Source organism: Centroberyx gerrardi, chromosome 18 (genome assembly GCF_048128805.1).
Source record: "Centroberyx gerrardi isolate f3 chromosome 18, fCenGer3.hap1.cur.20231027, whole genome shotgun sequence".
Classification (NCBI taxonomy): domain Eukaryota; kingdom Metazoa; phylum Chordata; class Actinopteri; order Beryciformes; family Berycidae; genus Centroberyx; species Centroberyx gerrardi.
The window spans coordinates 7,842,089-7,857,500 of NC_136014.1; the positions used below are offsets into that span (position 1 = coordinate 7,842,089).

At 41.7% G+C, this 15,412-nt stretch overlaps 1 protein-coding gene across 1 annotated transcript; it reads right to left on the reverse strand.

Annotated features, from left to right (window-relative positions):
• Positions 1-1,438: 1,438 nt before the first annotated feature.
• On the reverse strand, positions 1,439-8,104 carry LOC139917782 (cytosolic 5'-nucleotidase 1A-like). The gene is made up of 6 exons (XM_071906974.2): positions 7,901-8,104; positions 7,572-7,739; positions 6,514-6,643; positions 6,211-6,333; positions 5,170-5,354; positions 1,439-3,463 (listed from the first exon to the last, which is right to left on the reverse strand). The coding sequence occupies exons 1-6, from the start codon at positions 8,012-8,014 to the stop codon at positions 3,098-3,100; spliced, it is 1,086 nt and encodes a 361-aa protein (XP_071763075.1). The 5' UTR covers positions 8,015-8,104; the 3' UTR covers positions 1,439-3,097.
• Between the last annotated feature and the right edge of the window lie 7,308 nt (positions 8,105-15,412).

Genomic DNA, 15,412 nt, shown 5'->3' on the forward strand with positions numbered 1-15,412 from the left:
GACAACATGCCCCGGTCTCCCCTACTCTGATTATGTTATTGCGATTATGCTCATAGTAGAAGTAAGCATAATCCACAATAAGATATGTGGAGTAGCCTACTGTGATTGTAATCACATTAATAAACCAGTTAGGACATGTGTACACCATAGTTGCATTTCATGAACTGTGACCAAGCTGTGCATGTGTCCAGCTCAACATGTTATATGGCGGTAGAAGGGAACTGTAGTCTGTACTGGGCTAGATTAAGGGCTGATTCTTACTAATATCTATCATCCACAACTGCTTGTAGGATATATTTCAGCTGATGAAATGGCTATATCCATCTGAAGGCTTTTACTCTTGTCGGGGTGGAAAAGCCTCTGAAACAGCATTGAGACCATCATGTGACACTAAAACTCTCCATTGAAACCCAGACTGATTACATTTTTTTAGAGTTAACAGCTCCTTAAGGCAGAGTGACACCTATTCAATGGTGGGGAAACAATGGGATACATTACCCATTACCTTTAAAGGAAAGGTAACAAAACATATAATTGAACAATTAAATTAACTGATTAATTAAGGTCTCACTACTATGGGTCTCACTACAAGTATTACTTAGTCCAAATAAACCTCAGATATTCTTTAACGGAAGATATCTGCAACAGCAGGTGATATCTTGCAACCTTGAACTTTTCCATGAATGCCAATTCACTGAGAGCAGCAGACTGGGTTGCATTTTTTTTCCTGCTGTGCTTGGCAATGACATTTATGGTACCCGGAAATATGGCACAGTGGGAGCTCTGCTCTAATAAAAAGAGCAGATATACCTTGGTAATGTGCTTTGTTTTAAAATGCTATGAAGTTGTTTTTTTGTCTATTTTCTTATCTTTTTGAGTTCTCTTAATTTATATTGATGTAGCCTTCACTTTTCACTGCAATTGATTTGTCTGTTAGTTCACAATGGATTTGATATTTTATTCTGAATAATAATTTATTGCTATTGTTACAAAAATGTTTTTAATATTTGTATACTTGAATAACATCAGTGTTTATTGTTACACCTTGCAAAACCTTGATCATAAGAAAAGCTAAAGTCAAAAAAAGAAAGAGTGGGAGTTCTTGGCTTGTTCCTCTGTTAAATCCCAATCTGATCCTAATTTAGTTAACAAGAGCACCCCCCTGTGTCTGTTTTCCTCATGCACATGTAACATGAGAGCCAGTCTCCTCAGCTCAGGCTCAAGACAGAGGAGCCGGGAGGTTAAATGACAGGACAGATCTGCCCAAAGACAGGCCGCTGTTGCTTCATTTCCACCGGCTTACTTTCACAAGGAAGTGACTCCTGCCCAAACATGAGGCTGCAGGGCAAACAGGTGGTGGTTAACGCATCAAGGCAGGACAATTATAGCCAAGCACCACCATCTACTGGCTACATTTAGAAAGACAAAGACCAGCCACTGGAGTTCTTCCACATTCCTTTATTCATCCAACACCCGCTGTGCACAATCCATCCAAAATATGAAAACAGAAAAAGTGAAACACACAGACTAGATATAAATCAGAGCACATGAAAGGTGCAATATTTGTGTTATTGTGTTAACACAACATGAGTAAAATGCAAAATACCATGTGGTCTGGTGTTGAAAAATGTTACCAGTTAAGTAGCGACATGATATTATATAACCATTTACAAACAAGTGAGTATAACAGTGCACCTTGGTGAGGTTTAGTAATGAATACCCTTGCATACTAGTTATGCATATTCTTGCATTATGATATAAACAAATCTTGCACACATACATAGTTCCATTTAAAAAATATATATATTATGGAAAGACTCATAGAAAAGAGTCTCGTAATGGTTTACAGTGTTGCCTGATGTACAGGTAGCCTACAATGAAATATGGTTAGCTGTTAAATAACTCACTGAACATGATTGTGAATGTGAGAAAAAAATATAAAGTACAGGCTTCTGTTTGTGCGCATTATTCCCAGTGTGAACATGACAGCAACAAAGTCAACAACAGCTGTGCTCCCATTGAGCCACAAGCTTTCTACCCTGATAAAGCTCCCTTTTAAACATATAGCCTAAGCATTCATGGGTGCTATTTAGTGTGGAAAATTAACACCAGACACCAATCAAATGCTGGAAAATTTTGTTCATGAACTACCACCTTCCACTTGGCAGGTGTTTTCAAAAACGTCAAAAAAGTTTCCCACCCTGGTGGTACTCAGATATGCCAAGGAGTAATAGACAAAAAACATGAAAAATAAAACTGTAACATGCATGTATAAAAGGATAAAGGAAGCCATGGATACAGCAGAGGATAAAAGAAATTATATCAACTCCAAAGTAAATGAGAAAACCTGTTTTTTCAGGTAGCAGTAAGAAGCAAATTGGTTGGCAAGCTAAACTTGTCAATCAACATTGTTGTCGGCAAGATTTTGCACCAGCAAAAGTAAACTAAAAAACAAGTAACAAAGTACAACGCTTTTTAAAAAAAAACAATACCCAAAATATACTCCTGTGTAAATAGACTAACGTAATAAAACTTTTGTGAAGGTAAACAGGTACGTAGATACGACTAAAAGGCATGGACAGGAAATTAGTCTGGTCTTTCTCTTTGAAACAGAATTAAGTGAAACAATGTAAAGCACTTTTCATTGAAAATACATTCTCCCTGCTCGATAAGTAAACCCTAACACCATGAAGGTAAAAAAAGATTTTTACAAAACCCCAAACAGTAGGCAACCCAGTAAATGTTATTAAGAGTTCATTTCCAAAATTCTGTGTATCCAGATTCAGGATCTGGACAAAGCCTCTCAAAGTATGTGTACTGATCTGAAACCACTGATCTCTTCAAATTCAGTATGATCTTGAAGGATAAACTGACCCTAGATCAGCACTCCTACTCTGAGATGCTTGATAACTACCAGCCCTGGAGTGTAATTGCATTATCATTTTGTAAACCGAGAACTTAAGTTACCAGCACTGCTCTAAGAATTGCTGTGGTCTGTTTTCATTTTGTACCATCAATCATTTTGCAAGAATCAGATGTATAATTTTGGAATTAACCAGGTGAGGGTAGTGCATATTCAACATTTTCCTTGGGAAGATCACTTCTCTTTCGCGGGCTGCTCGATGAGTTTCCCCCCGTGGTACTTCTGTCCGATCCCGTAGGGCACGTGCGCGGCGATGGTGCCCAGTTCCTTGGCCCCCTCCACGTGGAACATCTGGTCGTCGAAGAAGATGTGCGGCTTGATCTTCTGCAGCAGGGGCCCCTTAGGCGCCCCGGCCAGGAACAGGGCCTCGTCGATCTCCAGGCCCCAGCTCCTGAGGGTCTTCAGGACACGGGCCCCCGAGCTGGCAGCGCTGCGGGCCGTGACCAGGAAGGTTCGGATGGGACAGTTTATGCGCTCGTTCTTGGCGTAGAACTTCCTCTGGAGCTTCCCCAGCGCCTCCAGGAAACACTTTAAGGGACCCTGAAAGAGTCCGGTGGATTCAAAGAGTCAGGCGGATTCAAAGAGTCAGGCTGGTTCAAAGAGTCAGGTGGATTCAAAGAGTCAGGCTGGTTCAAAGAGTCAGGTGGATTCAAAGAGTCAGGTGGATTCAAAGAGTCAGGTCGGTTCAAAGAGTCAGGTCGGTTCAAAGAGTCAGGTGGATTCAAAGAGTCAGGTGGATTCAAAGAGTCAGGTGGATTCAAAGAGTCAGGTCGGTTCAAAGAGTCAGGTGGATTCAAAAAGTCAGGTGGATTCAAAAAGTCAGGTGGATTCAATGAGTCCGGTGGATTCAAAGAGTCAGGTCGGTTCAAAGAGTCAGGTGGATTCAAAAAGTCAGGTGGATTCAAAAAGTCAGGTGGATTCAATGAGTCAGGTGGATTCAAAGAGTCAGGTCGGTTCAAAGAGTCAGGTGGATTCAAAAAGTCAGGTGGATTCAATGAGTCAGGTGGATTCAAAGAGTCAGGTCGGTTCAAAGAGTCAGGTGGATTCAAAAAGTCAGGTGGATTCAAAAAGTCAGGTGGATTCAATGAGTCTGGTGGATTCAATGAGTCAGGTCGGTTCAAAGAGTCAGGTGGATTCAAAAAGTCAGGTGGATTCAAAGAGTCAGGTGGATTCAAAAAGTCAAAGAGTTTTCGTTACAGAGTGCTTTAAAGAGCAACAAGGGATGTAATTACAGATTAAAAACAAGAGAGAACAAAACCATGGCAAATTTCAATATATGAGGCCAGAGCTTGTGTCTGTGCAGGGAGGTAAAGTACTGAGTGTTTGAATATAGCCATCTTTGTGAGCGAAGCAAGCAGCTGAACAGATCGTCATACAGACAGTCTGATGGAGAGGTGCACCCCCCCAAACACAAACACCAGATGGGTCCTTATACATGTATATATTAAGGTTGGGCATTCGGACAAATACATCGTGGATCAGCAAAAGACTGAAACCATTACCAGTGGAAATTCCCTTGCCGATTTTTTGCAGATTTAAATTACCTTAATCTTTGGTTGCAACACACTCAAATGGCAGCACATGCATGGAGTTGATTTCAAAATGTAGCCTATTTAGAGCCAACACAGAAGGCTCCTAAACACAGCTGACATTCCCCAGGGCTTTCTTCAGGGTGTGCTGGTTTTGTCAAATTTCAGTGTCTGGTGCTGCAGCTGCAACCTGATACCTGTTCAGCAGTTTTTCTCTCGACTGCAGGGACCTATACTACGATTTTAAATGGAGCAATGCTCTTTCCTTATGCATTGCGAAAGCTTGCAAAAGTTTCAAGCAAGCCATCATGCCTACGCCACACACAGTAGCATTCTGGTTATGGGCAATTTGCAAATGACTAGTCTAGAGCTGCACCACCATTCAAAAAATGGATGCGTAACCCCCTTAGCACGGACAAATACATCTTTCTACAGTATGTGATGATGACTGGTTGGCCTAACCTTAACATATAGTATATATGGGTATCTATTAGCATTCAGTCAATATGGGTTTAGAATGAAGTCACCGATAGCTGATATTTTGTAAAGACATTCAATATCTTAACTGTACATTTGACCATTTTCATGCCAAAAAACAAGTATTCAATGTTTCGTTGTCAGGGTCGAGCCTGGTCAAAGAACTCATGTGACTAGTGACATGTGGGTGGATGTTCATGCATGTAGGAGTTCCCTCATAGAAATACACCTAAGCATTACCTGAGCCAGAGGTTTGTTCTCAAACTCCTTCTCGTGCTCAAAGAAAGTGTCCAGGCCGTGTTGCTTCACGATGATCTCCGACTCGTCCGAGAAGAGGACAGCGTCGCCGTCAAACGCCACTCTCAGCTGACTGTCGCTCAACTCGTTCTCGGTTTCGGGCATAAACATTGTGGCTGCAGCAATGCCTGAGGGAGGGGAGGGCAGGTTAAAAGGTCCGCTTTTGTTTATTAGCCGGAATATGCTCGGAAAGTGCATGTGTCATTATGTGAGACGCAGGCAAAAATTCGAGACACTTATCACAGCTGGAGACATCCTCAACCTTCTATTAGCAACATTTTAACTGTCACTTGTTTGGTTTGTGCAATCACAACAACAGAAACTATATTTTCCCTGTCTCTCGCAAACAAGGACATGTGGGAAATGACATTTTAACGGTTTGTTGGTTGGCAAAACAGAATGTCACGCATGTCTCCGGTGATGGCAGGCTGTCACCAAAATGCGTTTCCAAATATGCAGGTGATGTATTACCCGAACGCTCTCAAGATGCTGCTGTCATTCAGTTGCATTTACTTGCATCTCGAGTCCATCCACGTATCAGTCTTGTCTGGAAACTTACGAACACATGGATGGGGAGAACGGAGCTTGTGCAGTAGGAGGAATGGTGGACTTGGACATGAGGTTTTCCCTTTCTGAGATCTTCAAAGTGGATTTTAACAACAAAATTGAACTTTTGACTGTTTATTTTTCCATCTGTTTTGTATATTTTCAGAAGGTAGGAAGCCATGCATCACATCCCGTGTTTAACCAGTCACTGCTTGCTGCATGATATGCGGTCAAGGTTTTGAATAGGCCACGTTCAGACTCAAGGTGCAAGTAAATACCAATGAATTGCAGCAATATCTTAAGGCCACTGAGGCTAGGTGACTTGTTGACTTTTGCTACATTGTAGGCCTGCCTGTTTCTTTTTCTTTCACTCCTTAAAAACAAAAATGGACATGTCCGATAGAAATCAGGCTATAAGGAAACGGCTGCATCACTTACCTTCTTCAATGGCCTCTGTGACTTTCTCCGAGTCCTTGGAGAGGTAAAGGTTGGTCATGTAGGCCTTCAGGTAGCCAATGGGACTTTTCCCACCAGTCATACAGAACCTCTCTATGGTCAAATCTGAAAGAACAAAGATAAATTTGAGATGAACGAAACAAGCAACCCCTCTTCTTCATCTCTAGTGTGTAATTACTAGACTGTGCACTTTTCTTGACAATGCCTATTGCTGGAAGAAGTGAGTGCAGTGTGCAGCCACCCGTCCTGCATAAAATGTTTGATATGTTTGAGAAGGCAGCATACCGTAGTGATTAATGCTGTTGATGAGGCGCACTCCGACTTGGGCATGGTTGTTAGTCATCAAGACGATGTCAAAAAACTCCTCGCTGTCTGGGTAGAGCTCCCTCAGTCGAGAGTTGACAGTCATCAGTGCCTGTGTGTGAGGACAGACTGCTTTACACCGGGCTTGGAACAAAATGCAACAGCCAGGATATTGCGTCAGACCGTCCAGCACAAGGTTACAACACCACCATTACCACCGCAGCACACCTCCCTCAGTTAAGTCACATAGCAAACAGATTTCAGTGGTGGGAGTGGGGGAGTATAGAAATATAAATGTTCCACTTCAGAATAAGGAAACCAAGTGGACCCTTGTAATGTATTTACTCTCTTATTCTTTTATGTGTATCTTCTTTTGTTTGTGTAATTGTCCTGTATTGTTTCTTTTTACCTGCTATGGACCTCTTTTTTTATGATGAGTCTTGAATAAAGTTTTGAATGAATGAATGAATGAATGAATGAATGAATGAATGAAGATAGTTGGCAAAAATATACTATCCATTATGAAAGTGTTACATAGGTCAAGGTTAGCTATTTAAGGCAGGGTGAGCCACCACATCTATTCAGTAGGAGGGAAACTCAGGTATACATTGGGCTTTTAAATGAAGAATTTACAAAAAAGTAGCTGTGGTCAGAGAGGAACTTCCACCATATCAGAGGTGGATGACATGTCTGATATTTTAAATAAAAGGTCCATATACAGTATATCAGCAGACTCATACATCGGTCTAAGGTATCTTCTACAACTGTGCACATCAATCTAGGCTATAGGAATGGTCAATCTTCATTGGCCTGGATAAGCTGCAGCTTTTAATGTGTATATCCAAAATGTTTCTCTCTACTGAAAACAAACACAGATATCTAATGCACAGACAGGCGTTCTTAAACAATATTACGAGGGAACAGGTTTTCCACAGGTTATACAACCTCTATGGAACTCTATGGCACCCCCCATGACCACGCCCTGCAAACCCATGCGAAGACTTGCAGGGTGACAGTAGAGAGGATCGGGCCTGACTTACCTTGACGAAGGGAAAGGCAGCTCCTGGCTTCAGGGGCTCGTTCTCGTGCTCCACCTGATAAGCCACGTACCTCTCCACCCCTTCTTCCTCATAGAGCTTCCTCTCTGCGACCATGTTGAATAAGGTGCGCGAGGAGACGGCGATGGTGACAGCATATCGGGGTTTGGGCTGTGGACGGAATGGTATACAAACAATAAAGAAACACTGGTTAAACTTGCATTCAAAACTAGGCCTGTTTAGGACTTATGAGGCTTCCAAACGTATTCAAAGTAAACCGTATGCAGATAACGTGTCAGGTAATGAAGTTTTCACTAAAATAGGCTACTTACAGGTCTCGGTTTGTTTGTTTTTAGGTTGTCAAAGAAGGCTTTGGCCGCAGCCCAGTCCTTCTCCTCTCCGTTGTCTTCACTCGCAGGTGAATCGTTTGGCTTTATTTCGCTCATTCTTGCAAAGTTTGGCCTTTCTCGCCTTCACGAGCCGAATGTAAGAGAGTTCAAAGTAGTGATGAAAGAGCCGTGAGGCAACTGCAAGGAAACTTTGCGGAAATGTTGCGAGGGAAAAGTCTGATGGGCGTGTCCTGTAGCCGTGACGTAGGCAGGCCCGAGCATCACTTGGTCTTCGTTGAGTGTTTGTTCCCCAAGAGATTATGCTGTTGCTATTTATACAGCTTCAAGTGCTGCTAGAATCAATGATGTAGTGGTAAATGAAACTACGACCTCCAGCTGGTGATAATCATAAGGCAAACAACCACCAATATAAACAAAACTCAGGTATATTTCCCCTGTTGGAAAAAAACCCCACCTTAAACAGCCCAGATGCTGGTTATGGTTGTAAATGAGAACACCAATGCTGGTAGACCAGCTAAGATCAGCATGAAGTGCCCCAAATAATAATAATTATAATACACTTTAGATAGCACTTTTCAAAACAGTTACAAAGTGCTTTACAAGCACAAAGCAGCACAACATCTAAAGTTGCAAGGCAGATTGTATTGAAATCCTCTAATAGAGACTCTAAACTACTGGATCTGGGGGAGTCGGGACACAGCTGATTAACAACATATTCAAACTGCCTAACAGTAGTAGAGTGGATCAAGCGAGTCTCATGGTTTTGTCTGATGAGCCATAGAAATATTAAAAACAAGACAGAGATGGTCAGACACTGAAAAATCCCAGTTATTGAAGGTAATACCAGGGGACATAACAAGATCAAGGCTGTGGCCAAGCCTGTGTGTAGGACCAGCAACATATTGTGTTAAACTGAAAGAGGCAATCACATCCAGAAATTCCTGACCAAGACCATTATCTGAACAGCACATTTGAATATTAAAATCCCCCAGTATTATAACCCTATCCTATTTGATTGTAACCAGAGAACCACTTCAGAGAATTCAGAAATCAAAAAAGTCAAACCATTGGAAGAGATCAGATCATTGATAATATGAGATTTGTTAATCATAGACCTAACTTTCGTGGTGGTTGGGTAGTAGAAGACTTCAGAGTTTCAGTGGGGACAAGGGTTCTACATGAAGGTCTCCTTGGGGGGCATATACGCTGTGTATGTCTGACAGTGGAACAGATAGGGATATTAAAATGCACAATGTGTGATTGTCTGATGTGTGAATGTGTGAACTATAGCCTACTAACCTGGTGACCTGCTAAACCAGCATTTATGGCCAGAGCAGGGTTATGCTATGTTCCTTCAAACACCCTATCTTCATAAAATCAGTTTGAGGCTACTTACTATGATGTATGAAAACAATGTGTCATTTGTGCTATAGGACATGATTCTTATTGATTGCAACTGTCTCATAATCTAATATACTAGAAATGCAATACAGAGAGATTCAGTTTCATCTCCCCCTGCAGTCTTCTTTTGGAATAACTTGTTTGGGAATTTTACCTGGCTATTACCCCACAAATACCTCATAACCAACAGGGTCAGAGAGGTCACATTTAAAGTTATACATAGATGATATCTCGTTGATAGCCTTACAGTCAGGATTTTTTGGTTTGATGATACATTAATAGGAATATAGGGCGTGTTTTATTAGGGGTCCTCAGTGACAATCTCTCAGACAATGTTACGTTATATGTCATCGGCCTGCTAGTCAAATATCACATCCACACCAGCAAATTTCAAATCCAAACCCCAATTTCTTTGTATTTAGACAAGTGCGTAGTAATTACTCATGCACTTTGGAAAATTGCACTCATCCCAAAGCTATTAAAACATCCTGTGCAACCTGTGTTGTTTTTGTATGACATGAAGTATCTGTGAGCCTGCCACAGTTCAGCCAGCTGTCATTGTATTTGTTTCCTGCTGTTGTTAAATCGCATACATGTATTTCATTTTCAAATCACTTGAACAACTTAATATTCTATAAAGACATTGAACAATATATAAATATTATCCTATACGCTGTGAAATTGATACATTTTTGTCTTTCCTTTAAGGTCTTTTAAGGTCATCTTGTAATTATGTCATGTATGCTTAGCTATGCATTATATGTACACTTGTGTATTTGTATTTTTTCTTCTTTAAAAAAATAAAATAAAATCAGTGTCCCAAATGTTGATTAAGGATTAATCATTAGGAAGTGAATAGGACGTTTACTTTTTTTCTTATTGTGTTTAACTTAAATATTCCAAATACCCTAAGACTGATTGCACATTTTCATCTCACTAAATTATATTTTCAGATATTATTACTATTATGTTTATTTATTTATTTACCTCACTTAAAAGAACCACTCATACAGTGTGAATAAGACACACAATGAACGTTTACGGTCAAACACATGAGTTTACAGGGTATAGTATTTTACGTGAAGCTTACACATATCCACGCGCGCACACATAGGCCTACACATGCGCACGCACGCACACCCCTTCCACTGGCACATGAATGACCTCCCTCCTCCATCACCCCCCTCGAGTTGGTAGAGTCCGGGACAGAGCATCATGGCGATTGACGGTAAGTACTCGGTCTCAGGTGTTCCGCGGGACTCGTGTAACTTCGCATGGGACAGAATGAGAATGCCTAGTAACTGTCACATTTCATTTCGACTTGGACTGTTTTTTATCCTGTTTAAATCATGCCGTGAATACCGCAGTGTCCCGAAGCTGGGGCAGCAGCACAGGCTGATGCTGAAGTGTAACCGCACTGATGCAGGAATGTTATGGTCCCTTCACGGGATGCGCGCGTGCTCCCAGCCGCGTGAAGTGGTGCTGAAGTGGACAGAGACAGATACGGCGATGTAGAACGGATAGTTCCGGTCATTAATTCTGATTGGCTGTGTCACGATAGAAGACGTTGATAAAACAAGCCATAAACGCACACCTGTGACCAACAAACAGTTATTTTAAATAGTAATGCGTTAACGAAAACCACCACGTATACCGCTACTTATGTGTCGCTTAGCAACCACTTTGTTTAGCGACTGTTGAAGAACTATATTGCTTGGCGGAAGAATTAAATGTAACTATAATCGATTAAAAACGATTTGTTGAACATTTTGTGAACATTCTTTCTTTTTTAATGCAGTGGTTTGTTTTTGTAATAACGGCTCTGCTGTTATAAAATCACTACACGACTTTCAGTGGCACATTGCAATAAATAATACCTTTGCTGTCCGCCCCGCATAGAGGCTACTAGACCATTTTCGTTCTGTTTATCAGCTTGTGTAATCTGGGCAGCCAACGCATGCCGACGGATGAGAGTCTCTTGAAGGTTTTAGTGAAAGTGACCGGAACATTTTGTTACACAGCGCTGAGCAGCCGTAAAGGATGCAGTAAAGAGTCGGCGCGTGCCTTGACCCGTTTCGAACAGAATCCTGTCTGTGGTGTGTCACGTGCAGCCAAGCGTGCACGTTGGTTTGTTGTTACACCGTCACCAGTTCCGTCACACCTGAGAGGAAGTCATATCAGGCTGGGAAACAGTTTCATAAAGGCGCATGAACGGTGCTAAACCATGGGCATCAGTTTGGGTTGGCAAGGTGTGGCACTCGCCATATCTTTGATTTTGTAGTTTTTATCATTATAAAGTAGAACAAAGATCAAGTTGAAATTGCTAGAAATGTAGGCCTATTTGTAAGCCTTATCTAAAATAAATCACATTGGGAGCATTCAGGACCAATGTTCCCTTCTAAGCTGATAGTTAAGTCATCATTTATTAGGCTACCTTAACCAAATAAGCTCTCAGTCATCAGTCATTGTTCCACTTTGTCCCCAGAAATTTAGTTGATACAAGTAGGTTTGGAAGCTCTGGTGGCACATTATATTGGATGCAGAGACTTTGGCATATCTTAACTAAAGGGAGAAATGCACTGCTCCAATAACAAAAACCGCCTTGTTCAGGTACGTCAGACTCAGGTTATAACTTATTTTTGTGACATTTATTTCCCCGCTTGCATTCTTTGACTTTAGAAAAACAAAAGATGCTCAAGTCCCTACTACTCATATTACTGTGAAAGCACCAACTAAAGTTACCTGCATTTTTAAGCAGCAGCAGTCAGTGTATTGCCTATATTGCGACATTTTGGCAAGCTTTTCATCTTTGCAAGATTTGTCAACAGGGAGTTTCTCTACCATTAAGTGAATTGGCTCAGTGAGAGTCTGTCTGCTGTGTGACAGAAGACAGGTTGCCTCAGTGCTTTCTCTTTACTGTGACATTGAGCTATTGCCTGCTCCTATATTACAGCATCCAATACTGGAGGTGAAGGCAGTGGTACAATGCAAGACTGTGGTCCATTTGTTCAAATGTTGCAAGGGGAATTGTGCGGAAGTAAAATATTGTTTTCTCTATTTTTGTTTTTTCGAGGGTGCTATAGGTTATAAATTATGTTAACAAAAATAGTGCCATCCTCTTTCATCTCTTCCCAAATTCCCCCCTGGTTAGACTGGAACAGAGCCAAGATCTGCTCCTGCCATGCTTTAACTGTAGACACCCGGATCATTAAGTACTATGGTGTTGTGCCAAGAGAGATAGCGTGCGTGTGTGTATGAGTGTGTGAGCATCCATGTGCATGAGCATGTGGTTGTGTTACTGTGTGTGCGTGGCATGAGTGTCTCTGTATCTTTCATGAACTTCAGTCTCAGAGCGATTGTAGCGACCTATAAAATAACAACTGCCAGGTCATGTAAGAACTTGTAACCAAAATGTCCCACTAAATTAGTCAGAAATGCAGCAAAACCTGTCAATGTAATAAATTGTAATATTACTGGGGATCATTTCATAAAGGGTGTTACCTATTTTTAACTGATGATGTAATAATAACATTGACTTATAATGTTACAACACATAAGAATGAAAAGATTATAATAACTCGAGTTAATAGATTCTAATATTATCACCTAATAATCCCCTCATCTACTCATAATTGTTAGTTAATATAATAATGTGAAGGCAATTTATTACATTAACAGGTTTTACTACAATTTTGACCCATATAGAGGGACATTTTACTAAATTTTATGACAAGTTATGACATCATCCAGCAGTTACTACAGTATCAGTTGCTACAGGGATAGTAAGGGAAGATGACTAGGAATGCCCTTAGTGCTACTTCACCCCTATGAGCGCACACAATGGTTTATGCCGCTCCCCCTGAACCTGCACTCGCCGATATTCTTCACCCTCTTCCTTCCTTGTTACATAACACTATGTTATAATTAAACATTTGATTGTCTGTTTGCTCAGTCGGTTCCAGCTAATTACTTTCACGTATGCCGGCATGGACATCTGTCATCTCCTCCTAACCTGAGGACAGAGCATATGGTGCCACGGTACACGGAACAATATTTTAACCTCTGACCCCTACCATTTCATCTCTTTCTCCCAGGAGGGGGGAGGAACTGTGGCGTTCATGAGCTCATCTGTGCCAGACGAGGTAAAGCCATGATGTGTGCAAGCGGGCATGTGCGTGCATTGGTGTGTCTTGCGTGTGCATATATATATATATGCGTGGGCGTGTTTGCATGATGATCTGTTGGGCTGCATGACGGCTTGCTCAGCTGTACTCCTCTACGTCAGTTTTAGAAGCGCGAAGACGGCTACGTCCAAACACTTATCCTCAGCACTTAACCTCCCTCCTCCCTCTGAAGTTCCTGCTGAAGTTCCTACTGAAGTTTGGCGGATAAAAAACTGTCTCTATATAGACTTCAGAAAACATAATGTCTGCGTGTCAATTATGCATGGCATATCAAGTTTTAGTACACTTCACCAAAAGGAGGCAGCTGTGTGGTCATGATTTATTCAGCGTGGGGGTTTTGTTTCGTATCAGAGGTCCATGTGTAAGCAACGTTTTCCAGATTGCCTACCTCCATTTTTAAATAAGCATGCCCTAGAAACTTCCGCAGGGATCAACACACATTGGTGTAAAAATGAAAAAATGGGATAACTCACTAAAATGTTCATGGGTGAATGTAAATGTTCACGATGGGGAAACTTGACAAGGCGCCTTTTCCCGTCAAAATGTATCTTCATCTCCTGTCCCAACAGGGTAGAAACATGACAGCATCATGTAGTAGGAGACGCTCATTTGTTTTCACTTTTTTAATTTTTTTATTTGACAAAATTGTTTAGTTGAAACCAGCTCACAGAAGTTATTATTAATTTGCTGTTTTCACATTTGAATGGTTCGGTGGCTGGGTTTTGTTTCAGCTTGCTGTAGTCATTACCTGAAAAAAAAAGCAGATTGAATCCAGAGTTCAGCCTCAGTTCACACACAATAAAAAAACATAGCTGTTTATTCTGTTATGACACACACACACTAGGTAGTAGAGAGTGAGAGTGGGGAGATAGAAAGAGAGAGAGAGGGAGGGAGGGAGCAAATCCACCCTAATCTGCTCTGCTGTTTGGAAACAAACATTATAGAAGACTTCCCTATGAATGATGGGTATTATGAGTCCATAACTTCACCGGCCTTCGCCCTTTTGCCTTGTACCCACTAATCCTCAGTGAGTTGATAGCGGGACAAGGGCTCTGAAAGGCCTGCTAGCTCCCGCTCCACTTGCCGGAGTATACTGACGGAGGGATCGGGTTACCTGGAGTGTCTGAATTATTCAGGTGCCGTTGACATCTACAGTGCAGGGCCATGTATGAGGTGTCACTGCACCCCGGGGCACGGGGCCATAAGCCATTTATTCCGACAGACGGCTGCTGTGCTTGTGGCTGCGGGGGCCATTTTGGCTCAATCAACAGAATTGTTACCAGTGAGAGTTGATAGGTAACCATGGCGAGCGCTGGATTGGATTAAGTATATAAGGGATTTATTACATGCCGGATTGCCTCATCGCAGGGCAACTTTGTTTTCCCTCTTTAGAGAGGACTTACTATCCATAGTAGCAGTAGTGCAAGTGGTACTTTTGGGGAATAGCTGGCTATAAAAGAGGATGCTCATTTAGAGAAGGTAAGCCTCTACCGCCGCATCGTCCTTTTATCTCTTCTTCTCTTGTACTTACCTTGCCATTCTTGGGAGTTCAGCATTCATCAGTTTGCAGCAGGCAGCAGTAGTTGTCAGGCTGCAGTGGTCTCTGCCTGTTGCCATGGAGAAATTGGCCTTACACATAAGAATAAGTTAAGTCTGTAGTCAGGGGGTCAGAGGAAGTATGCGTCTGCTCTCTCCTCGACTACCAGTTTTCACTGTTGACCAACTTCACCTTGATAATGGTGGTGTTCATACCCATTCACATGGTAGAAGTGAGCACCAGCTACTAAGCACATGCTGGGAAATTGTGGCTGTGACTGCTTTACCGGCCACTTTGGCAGGTAACAACCATCATTTTGACGTTGCTCTAAAGATTTGTTTGACTGGTAAAATACAGAGAAATGAATTGGAA